General features: G+C 46.7%; 1 protein-coding gene across 1 annotated transcript; it reads left to right on the top strand.

Moving 5' to 3' along the window:
* Positions 1-2,033: 2,033 nt before the first annotated feature.
* LOC114710540 (mitotic-spindle organizing protein 2-like) lies at positions 2,034-17,497 on the top strand. The gene is made up of 3 exons (XM_028894706.2): positions 2,034-2,402; positions 2,568-2,707; positions 17,203-17,497. The coding sequence occupies exons 1-3, from the start codon at positions 2,236-2,238 to the stop codon at positions 17,358-17,360; spliced, it is 465 nt and encodes a 154-aa protein (XP_028750539.1). The 5' UTR covers positions 2,034-2,235; the 3' UTR covers positions 17,361-17,497.
* The last annotated feature ends 566 nt before the right edge of the window (positions 17,498-18,063 follow it).

The following is an 18,063-nucleotide window of genomic DNA, read 5'->3' as shown; positions in this document are numbered from 1 at the left end:
ATGATAGCGGACCTCTGAACTGTAAGCTACCCAATTAAATGTTTTCTTTATGAGTTGCTGTGGTCATGTTGTCTCTTCACAGCAATAGAAACCCTAACTAAGGCAATCTACTTTCATTATTCCTCAGGTAGATAGCCAGTTTGCCTGACTCCATTTGCTGAAGAAGCTATCTTTTCTACAATGCATGTTTCAAAAACAATGGCTTTCATTGTGTGGTCCTGTATCTGGTCCCTCTACTTTATTCTATTGACCAACATATCTATTTTTGTGCCAGGATCATGCTGTTATTATTACTATGACTCCATAGTGACACAAAATCAAGTATACAAATACTTCCAGCAGTATTCTTTTGGCTCAGAATTTCTTTAGCTATATGTTTTTTTTTCTTTTGTGCTTTTATGTGAATTTAAGATTCCCCTTTGTACAACATTTTTTAAAGCATGATAATGGAATTTTGAGTGCATTAAGTCTATAGACTGTCTTTTTTAGAAGATTTTTTTTTTAATTACAATATTAATTCCTCCATTTTCTGAGTATGGGAAGTCTTTCTACTTTCTAGGTTTTTTTTTTTCTTCAAATTCTTTCTTCATTGTTTTAAAGTGTCAATTGCCGGGTGTTGGTGGCACACACCTTTAATTCCAGCACTCGGAAGGCAGAGGCAGGCGGATCTTTGTGAGTTCGAGGCCAGCCTGGTGTACAGAGCCAGATCCAGGAAAGGTGCAAAGCTATACAGAGAAACCCTATCTCAAAAAAAAAAAAAAAAGTGTTCATTATAGCAGTCTTTTCATTTTCTTTGTTAGCTTATCATAAGGTTAATCTGTGTTTCTCACTGTTATATAGGGAGGCCATATTTTTGTATGTTTGTTTTTATTACCTCCACTTTGTTGGAAGTGTTTCTCAGTTCTAGTTTCGTGTGGAGTCTGAAGATTCTCTTATGTGTACAATCATATTATCTGCAACGAACCTACTTTGCTTTCTTTTTTATTTGCATTTTTTATATACCTTTCCTTGTTTTATTGCTCTTGTGATAGTTAAAGAACTTCCATTTTATGCTAGACATCCATCTTGGTACCCACTAGCCATTTCTCCGAGTCCATTCCCTGGAATATAAGTTCCCAGTACCCTGACTCAGTGACCCCCACCCAGAAATGTAGAGCTCTTCCTCTCTCACTAGCAAACAGACACACTGAAAAAACAAAACCAAAAACAACAAAATGAAACAAAACGGAGAAAAAGTGAAGATACAGCACAAGAAACATACACATACAGACAATATATAAGCAAAAGATCAGTAAGGTTTAAATATATATATATATATATATATATATATATATATATATATATATATATATATATAAACAGAGCATTATGAGACAAAACACCTCCCAGGGTGCCACTGCACAGGTCTTAAATGCCCCACTCGTCCCATTCCCCCTCCATGGGCCTCCTGGACTGGCCCCTCGGGTCACTCTGCACAGATGGCAGTGACACCTGTCTCCTGGTGGCCGGTCAGGCATTTGCCATTCTCATCACACAGGCCAAGCTGACTTGCTGAGTTCGTCTCTGGTCACTGTGTGGGTCCATCTATCTTCAGAAACAGACGCCACTGTCCAGCCACACTAAGCGGAAAAGCGATACCGAGCTGTGCGTCATCAAGCCACGCCCCCTGCCTAGTGGGAAAAGCGCCTCCGCTAACAGAGAAAGGAGCATGCGCAAAGCAAAAGACAAGTGGCGCCTACAGTCGGTAGCGGTGGGCCAGGAAAGCGCGTGCGCAGTGATGGCGTCAGCGCCCTTTCACTCCTAAATATATGCATTCTAGAGGGGAAGGAGTGTGTGTACGCCATAAAAGCAAACGCTGTTTAGGGATCCAGGGCAGAAGAGATAATTGCGTGCAATCATGAATACCCGTCATCCAACAGGCACTTACCAAGTACCCGGGATATGCCATGGTTCTGGGTGTTGCCGCCTAAGCGAGTGGTCTCTCAGGGGTCTGGTCTCCATACAGCGGACAGCTTTCCATCACACTGTCCCCAGGCCTAACACACTGCCCTGTGCACACTAGGAGCTCAGCACGAGTCAAACCATCAACTATGTAGATTCCTCCCGACCCCCGCCCTCCTCGCTGGAGCTGCCTGGCCAGGACCTGCGGGGACCCTGCATGGAAACGGGCGGCCAGTAGGAGGCGCTCTGGAACCTCTTGGCGGCCAGGGCCCAACGCTCCCCTTTCCTGCACGAATGGCGGCAGCCGGTTGTGGGGTTGGGCTCGGGACAGCCACGGGGCTGGAGGCGGCGACGCTGCAGAAGCTGGCGCTTCGGCGGAAGAAGGTGCTGGGAACTGAGGAGATGGAGCTGTACGAGCTTGCGCAGGCTGCTGGCGCCACCATCGACCCCGATGTGTTCAAGTGAGAAGGCGAGGGTCGTACTCCCTGCAGATTGGCCTGCTTCAGGGCCCCTCTGGTCCCATCCGCGACTCTGAAAACTCCCTCGTCTCTGTACTGCCCCGGCTCACGGAGCAGGTCCGCCCCGAGGCTTCCATGTTTCACTAAGCACCGCATTTGTTTCCCCAGGATCCTGGTGGACTTGCTGAATCTGAACGTGGCCCCCCTGGCCGTCTTCCAGATACTGAAGTCCATGTGTGCTGGGCAGCGGCTGGCGAGCGATCCCCAGGACTCGGTATCCATGTCTCTGTCCACATCAGAGACCCGAGGTTAGAGGTGGGCCCGAGGGTGGAGGGGGTGGGGGAGGGGCGGAGAACCACAGGCTTGGCTCGGAACGGCTCTGTCTGTGGGTCTCCGCCCAGGGTCTGCAGACCTATTCAACTTCCAGGGACCTTAGTTGGCTCCACCTTTTGGATTGTCCTGCTGGATCAAGGACTGGTCCTAGCAGGCTAGGGTCCTTCTGTCTGACACCTTCCCACCTCTTCATCATGCCTTCATTCCACAGGTACTGGAATAAACATGGCTTTGGTCTCCATGTACCTGACAATCACAGCCTCAGGGAAGTACTTGGAGAACATGGCAGATAGCTCCTTACCTACCCTTCCCAGGCCTGGTCTTGCTCCCCTTCATCTCAGGCCAGGCCTGCACACCTCCCATCTGGGGATTAGTTGGGTTACAGGACTGGAGCCATCTGCCTGCCTGCCTTGGAACATAGAGTAGAAGTCTGACAGGAAGATTATCCCAGGGCCCAAATGTGAAGGATGTGCTCTTGTGGTCATGACTGGGATGGTGTATAAGCAGATGGTGGTGACCAGAGTGTGTGACAGAGGGGGCTCAGGTCCTTGCACCTACCCATCTACCTGGTGCATCTGTTCTCTTTGGCTGCTGGAACGCTCTTAACAACAGGTATTGGCAGGTATGGTAAGGCAGGCACCCAGAATCAGGGTGTGTGAGCTCCCAGGGGCAACTGGGTTGCCCCTCTTCCATGTCCTCCCCATGTTGCCCACCTCTGTTCCTTTAGTTTGGGGGGCTGAGGAGAAGGATTGGCGATGGGCCACAGGATGAAATGAAGGATTTCTGGAGAGCACAGGAACCACAGAATTGTTAGCTCCGGAGGGCTTCATCCTAGAAGGTCCTGAGGGACGTGGTATCAATGGGAAGCTTAGGAATACTGGCTGATGGGGAGATGTGAACAGAGGCTTACGGCAGAGGTGGGGCTGGGCCTTAAATGTACTGTAGCTCCAGGCTACCAGGTGAGACACAGAGATCTCTGACTTGTGTGTTTCTTAGTATCCATACATGCAGACCTTTCAGTCACCCTATCAATAACCAAATACGGAATGGGGAAAGTAACAGGAGTGGTCAGAGTGATCAAGCTGGAATGTGATAACCTGTAATGACAAAGTTTGTGGCCATTGAGGTTTGCCATAGCTTTCCTGTAGGAACTAGATTGGTATTGCTCCAGGCCATGAGCTAGAGTGCTGTTCAGCTTCTAGAGTCTGTAAGATGCTGCAGGCACTGCAGGGCCATCTGAATCGATGGACCCTGGCTGTCTAAGTTGCCCTTAATGGGAAACGATACCACAGAAACTGGTCACAGTGATTCTTCAGCCTTGCCGAGGGAAGTAAGTTCAGTTTAGTGCTCACTATTTAGCTTTAGGGAAACTATACATTTGAAAAGCTGTCCCTCCAGAAAGTACAAGGTGAAATTTGGTGTGTAGAAGCCAGAAATCTCACATAAGCCGCACTGTCCAGTAAGTGCCTTGAGCCATAATGGGGCAGCTGCTGTCAAGGCTGGATATTGAAGAACAGTGTGAAAATTAACACAACAGCTTCTGTGGACATGTTGAGGTGATAATACAGTTGTCTCTTGATAGCTGTAGGGATTCATTCCAAGACCACCCCTCAGCCACAAACAGCAAAATCCACATGTGCTCAAGTGCCTTGTATAAAGTATGTACCCGTATGCATGCTTACGTCTTTCTTCCTTCCTTCCATCCTTTTATCTCTCTGTGCTGGCGAGGGAACCTAGGACTTCTGTACTATGCTCTGCCCTGAAACCCTGGCACATTAGTTTTCTACATACTAGACATGAATCATGCCACTGAGCTACATCCCAAGACCTGTCTGATACCTGTCTCATAAATACTGGTAGTACAGGCGCGCGCGCGAGCACACACACACACACACACACACACACACACACACACACACACACAGGACATGAAAGTAATGTCCTTCTCTATTTCTTCTAATTGGTTTTGGCTTGAAGTCTGTTTTGTCAGATATTAAAAACAGCTACACCTACTTGCTTCTTGGGTCCACTGGCTTGTAACACCTTTTCCATCCTGTTACTGTAAGGTGATTTCTGTCCTTGATAGTGAGGTGTGATTTGTGGGTACAGCAGAAAGACAGATCCTGTTTTCTAACTCAATCTGTTAGTCTCCATATACTTTATTGAGGAAATTGAGACCTATTCAATTATTAGTGAAAAGTGTTTACTACTTCCCATTTGTTGTATTGTGGGTCCCCCCCCCCCTTTTAGCTGCTCCAGGATTATTTATTCCTTCTACCTTCTTAGGTGTAGTTAACCTTGTCTTTAGGCTGGCAATTTTTTTTCTGGTGCCTTTTGTAGAGCTTGATTGAAATTGTTTGTTTTTAATGTGAAATGTTTTTCTTTCTGTCAATTATAGTTGGTAGTTTTGCTTGGTGTAGTAGTCTGGACTGACATCTGTGGTCTTACAGAGTTTATAGGTCCTTCTGGTTCCAGATTATCCACTGAAAAGTTGGATGTTAACCTGGTGGCACTGCCTTTACGTGGTTGGGTCCTTTTTCTCTTGTAGGTTTTAGTATACTTTCTTTGTTGTGTACTTTTAGTTTTGGGACTATAATGTGTTGTGGGGAATTTCTTTTCTGATCCTGTGTATTTGGTGTTCTGTATGTTTCTTGTTCCTCAATGGCAATCTCTTTCTTTAGATTGGAGAAATTTTTTTTCATGGTTTTGTTAAAAATATTTTATGTGAGCAGTGCACATGCCTTTAATCCCAGCACTGGGGAGGCAGAGGCAGGCCAATCTCTGTGAGTTCAAGGCCAGCCTGGGCTACAGAGCAAGTCCCAGGACTGCTAGGGCTGTTATAGAAAAACCCTATCTCAAAAAAAAAAAAACAAAACCAAAAAGTACATATTTTTTCTGTGATTTTGAACTGGATTTCTTCTTCCTTTATAGCTATTGTTTGTAGGTTTGGTCTTTCCATAGTGTCCTGGATTTTTTGAGTATTTTGAGCCTGACTGTGTTTTGATCTAACATTTTCTTTGACTGCGTTATCCACTGTCTTCTGCCTTGTCTTCAAGTCCTGAAATTCTCTTTTCCATGTCTTTAATCTGTTGAGGAGGCTTACCTCTGAGGTTTTTGCTTGATACCCTGAGTTTTTTGTTTCCAGTTTTATTTCAGTTTGCGTTTTCTTTAGGGATTCTGTTTCTTTGTTGAATTCTGCTTTTATGTCATGAATTGTTTTCATTATTTCATTCAACTGTGTTTTCATGTTTTTGTTTTGTTGTTTGTTTGATTGTTTTTTGATATTTGAGACAGTGTTTCTCTGTGTAGCCTTGCCTGTCCTGGATCTCACTTTGTAGACCAGGCTGGCCTAGAATTCACAGAGATCTGCCTGTCTCTGCATCCTGAGTGCTAGGATTAAAGGTATGCGCCACCACTGCCCAGATTTTCATGGTCTTTGTTAGAGCCTTTATTCATATCCTCTTTGGGTTTTTTGAATATATTCACAATTGCTGCATTTAAATGATTTAAATTCTTGTCTTATGTTGAGTTGCTTTTCCCAGGGCCTAACACAACAGGGCAGCTGGTTTCTGGAGGAGACGTATGTTCATGTTTGTGTTTTTGAAGTAGGACAAAGGCATCTGGAGTTACAATGTTTGAGGTGCTTCTCAGTGTAGATATCGGTCTTGTCTTTATTGGGTGAGTGTTCCATTCTTCGGTTGCTGTTGTCCAATCTAGGTCCTAGCCAGGTGTGACCTATGTGGGGTCTTGAGTCGCAGCTAAGTGTGATGACTATGTGTCATTGGTGGAGAGTGATTCTGGATCCCAGCCAAGCTGGTTGGTTAAGGGGTCCCTGGCAGAAAGCTGTTTTGCAGGTCAATGGGGAGTCACAAAGGAATGGAGATAGGCTGAAAGGAAAGGCTAAGAGGGTGGTGGGGAGGAAAGAGGGTGACCTGGTGTTCATCAAGAGGTGGAGTCTGTAGGGGATGGGTCAGGCTGGAAGGAGGAGCTCCTGTGGGCTAAGAGGAAGGCAGGAATGGAGGATAGGAAGGAAGTTGAAGGTCCCCTTCCGAAGTCTCAGCCTGGTGTGTCAGCTGGTGGAGTCACAGGACCAGAGGAGCCAGAAGAAAAGGCCTTCAGGGCTGGGGAGTCACAGGACCAGAGGAGCCAGAAGAAAAGGCCTTCAGGGCTGCCAGGAAGAGCTGAGGGCACTCTGGTCTGCATTATGGAGGTGGGCCAGGAGGAACTGTTCCCTTTTGAGAAAAGATTGACCTTGAACTCTTTATATAGCTGAGGACGACCTTGAACTTGTGACCTCTTGCCTCTGTCTTTTGTCTTTTTTGGTAAGATTACAGTCCTGTGCCACCAGCCTGGTTTATACATTGTTGGGAATCAAACCCGAAGCTTTGTACATGCTAGGTATACAACTAGTGAACTTTACCACCAGCTCCCCACCCCCCTTTTAAAATGTTTCTATCATGAGATGGTCTCACTGATTTACCCAGATTAGCCTTGAACTCACAGTGGCACAGGCCTTGGCCATGTGACCCTTCCCTTAGTCCCCCTATCCCAAAAGTAGCTAAGATTACACCCCTCTGCTACCAGGCCTAGTCACAGACTAGTCATGAATTCCTAGGTCCAAGCCCTCCTCCTACCTCAGCCTCTCAAAGAAATGACATTATAAACATGTACCCCTGTACCCTGCTTTTTACAAAAATATTTTAAGTCCAAAATCTTTTGAATCTATAGATGCAAACCCCATAGCTATAAAGGATATAGAGGGCCAATTAGACTGGATAATTTGAGCTAATTAAAATTATATTAGATTCATTTCTCATTTCCTTTCTTATCCTTCTCTTCTTCCTCTGTCATCTCTTCTTTCTTTTACTTTTCCTCCTCCTTTTCCTCTTCCTTCTCTTCTTTTTTTTTTTTTTTTTCTGGACAGGGTCTCACGTGGCCCAGGCTGACCTAGAACTATGTATCCCAGGTTGGCCTTCAATTCCTAATTCTCTGTCTCCCAAATGCTGGGATTACAGGTGAATGCTACCACTCCTGTCATATTTTCTGTCTAATGTGGCTTTTAGAAAAGTGAAAATTGGGCTTGGAGAGACCGTTCAGCAGTTAGGAATATGTACTCCTCTTGCAGAGAACCCAAGTTTACTTCCCAGCATCCACATCAAGCAGTGTACTCTACTTGTAAATCTACCTCAGGGGAATCTGATGTTTCTGGCATCTGCTAGTTACTATGCAGTGCTGTTTATCATGTAAGAAAAGTCACGAGGCACAACAAAACCCACTGTAAGAGTTTATTAGGAGAGGGGTAGGGGAAAAAAGAATGTGCTTAGACCTACTGAAAGACTTGTGCAGGAGTAAGGTGGAGGGTCCGTGGGATCCACCTTTTATGGACTCCCACACACATGCGCATATGGGCTTATGTAGCTAGGCCATACATGCGCATAGATTACGTGATCATGCTGTGCACAAACTATGTGACCATACAGTGCAGGGATTACATAGGACCTAAGGCTCCTGGAAATTACTAAGGGTCTTGCCAGCACATGTATGGTCATGAAATCCTATCAGCGTCTACAGGTACTGAACTCACATGTATATACCCACACATACGTGCTAAGGAAAGGCTGGGTGCACGTGAACACACAGGCATTCGTAGAGAGGAGTCACTAGCACACTTGAAAGAACACTTTCCTAAGAAGTGTGGGCTGAGTTAAGAGTACATATGTGTGTGGCCATCCTTGTGTACGTCTTTGTCCCTTGGTTAGTATATGCTCTGGAAGCATCAACGAGGCCCAGAGGGTAGCTGCTGGTGGCAGCAGAGACCTGCGGTTACCCTAGGTGCCCACACTCTGTGACTGCCAGACCCTGTCCACCATCCTTGAGAACAGCCCTTCAGGGGAAATGAACTGGCTCCCACCCGGTCAGCTTGCAGGCATGGGATGGGGGTGTCAGGGTGGCGGAGCCTTGATGTGTCTTTGCCTGCAGCACTCCTAAATCAAGCCTGTGCAGTTTTATCCTCCGAGCAGTTTAACCTCTCCTTGTACCCCTAATGTAAAGAACACTGACATGCCCTTGTAAAGTCACCCTCCTCCCCCCCCCCCAAAAAAAAGGAGTAAGGCCTATTTGGAGGATCCACAGGAAGGAGTAGGAGCAGCAGGGTTCTTTACAAGCTGGTGGCATTCACAGGGGACAGGAAGTCAGGGCTGCAGAGGCCACTCTAATGTAAATGACAAGGTGAGTCTCAACCACCATAGCCAACCTCTGGCTCCAGGGACTCCACCTTGGGGATGGATGACTGGCCATTGCATTTGGAGGTTTCCTGCTCTCAGGAGTTACAGTGTGCTGAAGAGTTGCCCTGGCTTTCAGGGATATGGGAAGAACTGATTTCTGGAGAGAACGAGCGAGGGCATTTTGCCAATTTGGTGCTGCTTTGGGACCTTGCCACCACCCTCCCACACTTCTCTATTCCTAATATCCCTGCCCCAAGGCATGCGGGTGGGCAGAACTGGCCCTTCCGCGGTAAGGTGCTGCTCGGCCCAATGTCACTTCACTGCACTGTGTTCTTTGGGTGAAGACAACGGCCCTCCTAACAAAAGCACATGACTGCTGGGTCCCAAAGGCCCGCTCTCAGACTTCTCTGGCTGGAAATCTGTGTCAGTCTGATTGTTTCCTGTGGTGGTATTGTGTTCCCCAAAATATTGTGTACTCTAATAAATTTATCTGGGGTCAGAGACAGAGCAGCCACTAAATACAAAGGCTAGAAAATGGTGGCACTCACACCTTTAATCCTAGCATTCCAGAGATAGAAATCCCTCTGGATCTCTGTGAGTTCAAGGCCACATTGGAAATAGCCAAGCATGGTGACACACACCTTTAATTCCAGAAAGCCAGCCTTTAATCCCAGGGAGTGGTGGTAGAAAGCAGAAAGATATATAAGGTGTGAGGACCAGAAACTAGAAGCGTTTGGCTGGTTAGGCATTTGGCTGGTTAAGCATGTGGCTGGTTAAGCATTCAGGCTTTTGAGCAGTAATTCAGCTGAGACCCATTCCGGATGAGGACTCAGAGGCCTCCAGTCTGAGGAGACAAAACCAGCAGAGGATCCGGCGAGGTGAGATAGCTGTGGCTTGTTCTGTCTCTCTGATCTACCAGCATGGACCCCAATAACTCGCCTCAGGTTTGATTTTATTAATAAGAACCTTTAAGATTCATGCTACAGTTTCCTTTCCCACGGTCACTCTTACAAAAGGCTTGGGTCCTTCTGGGGAGAGAGGGGAGGAAGACTAACAGTAAAACTCTCAGGTATTTTAGCAAAGTCCTTCCTCAGAGGGACATGGCCTTCCCTTCAGATTCAAAGAGTTCTTGGTCTGTAAACTGGCTCATTTGGAAATGGGTTTAGGGTCTGAGACTCTCCTATCTTTCATTTGTTATTTTTCTGCTTATACAAGTCAAACAAAATGCAGTAGGCTTTATATCTATTTCATTCCTGGAAACACCATGATTGATTAGCCAGTACCAAAGGTGCCTAGAAGTTGCCTATCAGAAAAATAACTGAATTGTGTGGCTTGAGCTATTTGTGGGGCCCCTGGCAGTGGGACCGGGAGTTACATCAGGCACGTGAACTGACCGTTGGAGCGGGTTCCCTGTGGTGGGTGCCTTGCTCAGCCTTGACTCAGGCGGAGGGGCTTGGTTCTGCCCCAACTTGGTATCCAGGCTGTGTTGACTCCCCAAGGGAGGCCTTACCCCCTCTGAGGAGTGGATCAGGGAGGGAAGTGGGGAGAGGTGGGAGAGGGGGAGGGAGGAGGAACTGTGATTGGTAGGTAAAATGAAAAAAAAAGTTTTTAAATAAATTTAAAAAAATAGCTGTCTATGCTGCCCCCTACAGGTCAGGCCATTATGAATGTTGCTTTGTCTGTGCTGCCCATTACGATACCTACGCTCACCTTGCCTCTGCTATCAGAATCTTATTGATTAATGTTAAAGTTATAGAGTCATATAGCGAGTGAGCAAGAGAGAGAGAGACGGAGCGAGAGACAGAGAGAGAGAGAGAGATCTGCAACATGCTTTCTTTTTCCTATTATCAATTAGGCTTCCTATCTTTACCTGAGACAAACCTTAAGGTACCTGTTTCCTTTCATTATCTCGGTATCACCTCAGCATCCAGGAGACACAGGTCATTGATTGCCAAGGGCATTTAACAGTAATAAACTGTTATATTGAAGTCTGTTTTTGCGAGTACAGACCCTTTTGAGCTTGGGGTGTGAATACCTCTGGAGTGTTACTGTTTCTTACCACCTGGGTGTATTTGATGGTCCTTGAGCCTCCCGCTCTATGACTGGTGGTCCTGTAACAGTCAGCTGAGTAGTCAATTGGAAATTTGAATATGTTGTTAGGGACAGGAAGGGAAACTGATGAAGCAGAATGTGGCCCATAGAGACAGCAGAATGCAGAGGGGGAATCAGGAAGAAAATCACATGGGATTGAGTATGGGTTGTGGGATGAAACCTCATTCTTCAGGAATTGGAGAAAGGCACTGAATAATTCCTATAGCTTTGGGGAGATGGGAGGGTTTTTATCATAGCTATTATAGGGCCTGAGTTAGATATGGATTCTCCTTTTGCTATAAGAAGCCCACACCCTTTCCAGATAGCAGCATGGGACAAGAGGATGTGAAAGCATATTTGGAGTCTGTGTAAACATTTAGGGATTGTCCCTGTGCCAATTGGAAGGCACAAGTGAGAGCTATCAGCTCAGCCTATTGGTTAGTGGTGTGTGTGGGTGATGCCTGTGCTTCTATTATCTCAGTATCTGACACTATGGCATAGCCCGCTTTATGGGTCCCCTCATGTAAAAAGGAGCTGCCATCTGTGTACCAGGTATAAGTGGCCTGAGGCAATGTGCCCTCCTGTATGTGTGAGGGGTGGGGCAGTAGTTCCTCTAGGGTTTCAGTATAGGAATGAGATGGGGAATAGTCAGCATTAGGTTGAGGGAGGAGACTTGAGATATTAAGGGGTGGACAAGTCTGGAAAGTAAGTGTGGCATCTTCCACTAGTGCCACTTGAAGAGAAAGAATTGGGAGAGGAGGTAAAGTTTGTAAGCCTTTATAAGTTAAGAGATGGGACAGGTTATGGTGAGAGAAGATAGTGGTGGGTGACCCAAAGGTTCGTTTCTTTGATTCATGAGTAAGGAGCTCAGCAGCCGCTAAAGCATGTATGCAGAGTGCCCATCCCTGGGTGGTGAGGTCTAGTTTTTTGACGGGTGTGCTACAGGTGCAAAGGAGGGTCCCAGCTGGTGCCCTAGAGCCCCAAAGGTGTATCCCTCTCTCTCTGTGTTAGGTCTGGGAGATGAAGTGCTGGGGCCTGAAGAGAGCCTGTTGGATCTTCTGGAAGGTTTAGTAATGGGTGAAGGAGGGGCTCGTGTAGGGAGCCAAGAGCTGTCTCATATACGGGGCAAGCAAGGAGAGAAAAAGACGGAACCTAAGACCGTAAGAAGCCAGCTATTCCCAGGAATGATAGAATCTCCTGTTTAGTAGAGGGGACTGCAAGAAATTGGATTAGATGCTTTCTATCTACAGTGATAGCCTTGTGGGTTGGGGTAATGGTTAGACCCAAATAGGTGATCTGAGGAGTGGACAGCTGGACCTTAGAAGGCGAGACTCTATAACCCCAGCTGGAGAAGAAATTTATGAGAGCAGAGGTGTTAGTTGGCTAACTTGTAATGACAAGCTACAGAGTGGAATGTCATCTACATAGTGTGTTAGTCAGGGAGGGACAGAGAGAGCAAGTCAGAGGCGAGGACCTGATCATATAGGTGTGGGCTGTCTCTGAATCCCTGTAGCAGGACAGTCCAGGTCAGCTGCATAGACAGGGGAGTGTCAGGGTCAGTCCAGGTGAAAGCGAAGATATTTTGAGACTGAGGACTGGGAGGAATAGAGAAGAAAGCGTCTTTGAGTTCTAGAACTGAGACATGGGAGGTTCCTGAAGGGACAGTGGAAAGAAGTCTATAAGGATGGGGACCTAAGGTTCTTGAGTGAGAGAGGGTACTGAGCTTGGTTGATGTGCTGGGTAGGGTCCTGTAAATGGATAATAATAAGGGAATAGTGCCAATCTACAGAAGGGTTGTGGGTGTCCTAGACTTGGGGGTCCACCTGAGATGTTAGTAAGGGAGATGACATGTCAAAGCTAGTGGGCTGGGTGGCTAGGAGGAGGAGAGGAGCTTCTGGCAAGTCTGGGGTCAGGCAAAAGGGGGAGCAAACAAAATGGAAGCTCCTACCTTGGCTAAAAATCTCTTCGCATTAGGGGCACAGGGCAGGTTGGCATGACCAAAAATGTGTGGGTAGGAGGGATACCCCTGAAAATACAATTAAGTGGTGGGGTCTGATGAGGTATGTAAGGCTGTCCCCCTACCCTGACAATAAGGAGATGAGAAGGAGAGGTGGGTCCCCCAAACTCCCTCAGGACCAAGTAAATGGCCCCGGTGTCCACGAGGAAGGAGATGGATTGCCCCAATACTGTAATGGCTCCCTGAGGCTCCCCGTGGGAGGTGACCGTTGTCGGGCTGGAGTCTGGGCACCTTCAATCATCATGGTCAAGCCTAGAAGGTCAGCTGGAGGGTGGTCTGTGTTTGATGTCCCTCTGACACCAGGTGCACAGGGGCAGTCAGCTGACCAATGTCACTCTTGGTGGCACTTTGGACATGGCCCGGGTGGCCCATGTGGGGCAGGGCAAGAATGAGCCCAATGGCCTTCTCAACCACATTTAAAACAAGGACCCGGGGGACCTCAGGCAGCCGGTTGGATGGCCTTGGGCAGCACTTGATATTCCTGTCTACGGGCTTTCTCATCTCTCCCGTGGCACACCTTAAAAGCCAGCACTGAGACTTCTGCCTGTGGGGTCAGGGACCCTCTCTCCAGACGCTTAAGTTTGGCCCTAATGTCGGGGAAGCTCTGCAAAAAAAAATGGGTCATGAGGAGCTGTCTGCCCTCTGGGCTCTCAGGATCTAGATTAGTGTACTGTAAGAGGGACTTTGTAAGTCGTTCTAGAAATTGAGATGGATTCTCTTGTCTGTCCTGAACTATGTCTTGAAGCTTTTCATAGTTTACTGGTTTGAGGGCAGCCTTACAAAGACCTGCTAGGAGGCAGGTCATAAACTGATCCCTACCTGGAGAGCCACCCGGGGTGTTATAATCCCATCGTAGGTCCCAATCAGGAACTGCTTGGGACATGCTGAGTTAGTCTGGAGACCTCATCTGCACATATCCCAGCCTGTTCCCAACTCGTCTGTGCTCCTCGGGAAGTTGGTTGTCAGTTAGGATCATGTATATATCATGAAAGGAGAGACTATAGGATTGGATGATATATTGGAATTCTTTAATAAAGAGGTAGAGTTGGACGTATAAGAACAGTTTCTTTTCTATCTGAGAGAGTTCTGCCAGTGAGAAAGGGACATGTACTTTAACTAGTCCATCCACCCCGCTACCTCTCGCAAAGGGAGGATGGCTGCTGGGTTGGTTTGACTGGGGTGGGGTTCCTTAGCAGATCAAGGGTGAGTGACAGGAGGAGCTGAAGGAATAGTCGCTGAAGGAGAGGAAGGAGCGGGAGGCTGGAAAGGCGGGGGTCCGTTAGCAGGGTCTGGAGTAGTAGTGAGAGGTTACTGTTGTTTGAGTTGCATGGCTAGGAGCACGTGGGCAGGAGAGAGGAGTCAAGGAGAGAGGGTTTGGAGCTGAGATAGAAAAAAGCCTGGATATAAGGCAACTCTTTCCATTTGCCCGTTCATTGACAGAAGTTAGATAACTCCCATAAAATATCGGGGTCCAAGGAGCCATTAGGTGGCCATTTTTTATTGTTATCTAAGGGATATTAAGGCCATTTTTTAGTGCAGAGGTGGATAAGCTTAGCAGTCTGTAAGTGTGGCATTAAGCTAAGAGGTTTTGGGATTTCTAAAAGGCATCCCAGAGGAGATGTGGGGCTTATAAGATTGGAGGCCTTGTTTCCCATGACTGCAGCAGAGAGAAAAATAAACTAAAATAAAAAAGTAAACGAGATCCAATAGCTGTAATATCTTGGGCGTCCCAGAGATCAAACGAGGATCAATTAATGGCACAAGTTGCTCAGTGTTCTATCAAGTAAAGAGCAAGGGCCAGGGCAGGAATCCAAAGGACAAGTGTCCAAGAGATGAGAAATGAGGCCTCAGAACGCAGTGGTGGGGAATGGCCAGTGGTGATAGTGATGGGAGCTGACCATAGCCAGTAAAGACCATGGATGGGGGTACTCCCATGCCCAAGGACACCAGAAGGATGCTGGATGACCAACGGTCATTCCCACAGGTCCAGGGAAGTGTTTTAGCTGACCGGTAAAGGGAAAACTCACTGAATGAAGTAGCCAGTGTTGTGTGAAGCAATTCCTCGGCCAGGCAAATGGAAAGTGGGCAGTTGTGGATGAACCAACCTTGGTTCAGGATCCCGGTGCAGGGCACCAGGAGGGCCTGTTTGGTTATGGCACCAATGTTATTTATTTGAAGGAGTTGTTTACTGGGCAAGAGAGAACATGAGGTACAACAGAACCTACTATAAGAGTTTTTATTAAGGAAGGGAAAGTATAGTCTTGAGTAGGCCTACCAGAGGGGAAACGTGGAGAGAGAAGGGGAGTGGGTGGAGTCTGCTTTTATAGGTCACCTCAAGCTTACGAATATGGGTTTACATAGCTATGCCATGCATGTGCATTGATGACGTGACCACGCTCTATGAAGATTATGTGACTGTGCTGCACAGATTATGTGACTACACTGTGTAAGGCCCTGGAGTGACTAAGCATTTTGCCTGACTCCTGACAGCACATGAATGGTCATGTGACTCCAGAAGGGGCTGGGAGTAATAACATCCATGTAATAAACTCAGCAGGACTGAGTTTTATGTTCCTTCCACCATTCTCCCCATCCTTAAGTCCATTCCCACACACAGTCCCCAGACTTCTGCTAGAATGAATCATCAAACTTTTAAGTTCTTTAGTAGTATAACCCATCTCTTCTTCACTGATTACACTTTCCATGGCCTCTCTAGGAGCCTTCTTAGCTTTAAATCTGGTTCTAAGTATAAGACGACTATTGGACCCAGGGGACATCAGTATTGTGCTGCCTGGCATCTCCGTCAGAGAAGATTGTCACTGCTGATTCCTTTAATTCCCTTAGATAAAGGTGGCAAAGGCTGGACTGCAGGGTCGGGGTGGGGATGAATCCTCTGCTAAAGGTAGGGAGATAAACCATTCAGATTCTGAGGGACCAAAGTCCTCAGCCTCAGTAGGATCCCCCACACCTGCATCCCAAGTTCCAAGTTCCCAGTCCCTACCAGTCAGTGTCCTTTAACTGCCAAAGCCCTCTGAGGCTGGGGCTTGAATTTCCTTTGTAACCCAGCCAACCTTATGAGGCTTCAGTCTGACTTTCTGCAGCTGGAGCTCTGTGGCTGCTGGAGAGAAGATTCTCTTCCAGGGCACACTTAGAAACCTTTAGACTTCGTCGGTTTATCTAGAGATGCTAGAGGCAACCAGCCAGCATCAATATTTTCCTGACTTTTCCACAAATTTGTCAAGAGTTTTATGTATAAAGTCACTACAACTTAGTGTCCAATTACACTAGTTCCTTATAGTAGGTGAACCAGGGCAATCAGATGCATTGACATTAATAAGTTGCTTAAATAGTTCACACCATGGATTTGTAATGTTCTCCATGGCACTGAGAGAGCCTTCAGTAACTGTAGCTATTGGTGAATTGGAAAACCTGTTTCAGATACTTGAAAAGTTCATCCTTAAAATTCTATTTCTCTAGATCCACTCCAGGTGCCACAGTCTTTATTAGTCAGGGTTCTTTAAAGGAACAAAACTGATTAAATGCAAATATATGTTAAAATAATTTATTACGTATAAAATATATTTAAAATTGATTTATTGAAGTGGCTTACAGGCTGAAGTCAGTGATACAGTTCAACAGAAAGTCCAAGAATCAAGTAGTTTGCTCAGTTTACCAGATTGGCCGTCTCGGCATTTCCAATGTGGTGCTGGAGTCCCCAAGGCTTCCTACAGCACTCCTGGTCTTCAGTCTGTGTTGGAATCCCCAAGAGGTAGATCCTGACACCAGCAGAGGAGTGCCTCGGCAGTGGGACAGATGTACCGGGGAAAATGAGAACACACAGGCAAAAGGCATGAGCGTCCTTCCTACTGTCCTTTCTTGTGGGCTGCCACCAGAAGGCGGGGCCCAGATTTAGTGTTGGTCTTCGCACATCAACTAATCCAGTTAAGAAAATTCCTTACTCATGTGCCAGCATCTTAGGTTTTAGTTCTTTCTAGATGTGTTCAAGTTGACAACCAAAATTACCAATCACAGATTTGCAGCTGAAACAGGTTAATACAGCAGATAGATAAGCACATTTCCCAAGAAACCAAATGGTGAGTCTGGCCCATCTGAATTATTGGGTTCTATGTCTTTTCAGGAAGAAACAGAGGTGGCCCCACTCTTGGCAGTGTGCCCATAGTGGCAGAACGTGGAAGCCGTGAAGGACCCATCCAGAGGATGCCACGCCAGCCCAGTGCTACTAGGTTGCCCAAAGTGGCAGGACCTGGGAAAAGTAACTCCCGGAGCAGCACATAGTCCAGAACAGAGGCTGCACTTGGCATCACAGTCCAGGCAGATGCTGCCCAGTCTGCACTTCCTTCATCCTCCTGAGAAGCTGAGCATCTCTCTCTGCCACTTCTGGACACTATTAAAGCACGGAGATTTAGAGTGAATTCTGTGTGCAGTTCTGATTTTTGCTACAGCCAGACTAACCAGGAGGCATACAGTGATTTTTGGTTTTTTGGATCTTATTTTGGGACTAAGAAAATATGTATATTGCTGGGTCTTTTTATAAACAGGCCAGCATGCTTTCCAGAATGTAAAAAGTTTCCTACACAACTGACCCATCACAGAGCTAGTAGCCAGTGTGATCACTCTGTGAGCCCAAGCCAGGTATGGATGGAATGTCACCATCAAGATCAGTAACATGACTTTACCACCAAATCCTCCCCTTTCACTTTTAGCCCAACTTTTGGGATTTTGAGGACATTCCCCACACAGATCTGTTTTAGATCCTCCATTTTAAGTTGATAAAGGTGCTCACTATATAACCCATGCTGGCCTGTGACTCAATATCCAATGGCCTCTGATTCCTGAGTTCTGGGACTGAACTCTATGTACATACACTCCAGTCACCACCATGCCTGACTGGACCCTTTATTGCTAGGCTGATGCAGACTGCAGGAATATATCATAAGAACTCAGCTGGTTATGGCAAAGTCACTATCTGGAGGGATCA

This window comes from Peromyscus leucopus, chromosome 12 (genome assembly GCF_004664715.2).
Source record: "Peromyscus leucopus breed LL Stock chromosome 12, UCI_PerLeu_2.1, whole genome shotgun sequence".
Taxonomy (NCBI): domain Eukaryota; kingdom Metazoa; phylum Chordata; class Mammalia; order Rodentia; family Cricetidae; genus Peromyscus; species Peromyscus leucopus.
Note: the sequence above shows the minus strand (reverse complement) of the source record. Positions and strands in the feature narration are given on the sequence as shown.

Coding starts and splice junctions, on each gene's coding strand:
- LOC114710540 (XM_028894706.2), top strand. CDS start 2,236: ATGGCGGCAGCCGGTTGTGGGGTTGGGCTCGGGACAGCCACGGGGCTG. Junction 2,403..2,567: donor ATCGACCCCGATGTGTTCAA/GTGAGAAGGCGA, acceptor TTGTTTCCCCAG/GATCCTGGTGGACTTGCTGA. Junction 2,708..17,202: donor GTCCACATCAGAGACCCGAG/GTTAGAGGTGGG, acceptor ATGTCTTTTCAG/GAAGAAACAGAGGTGGCCCC.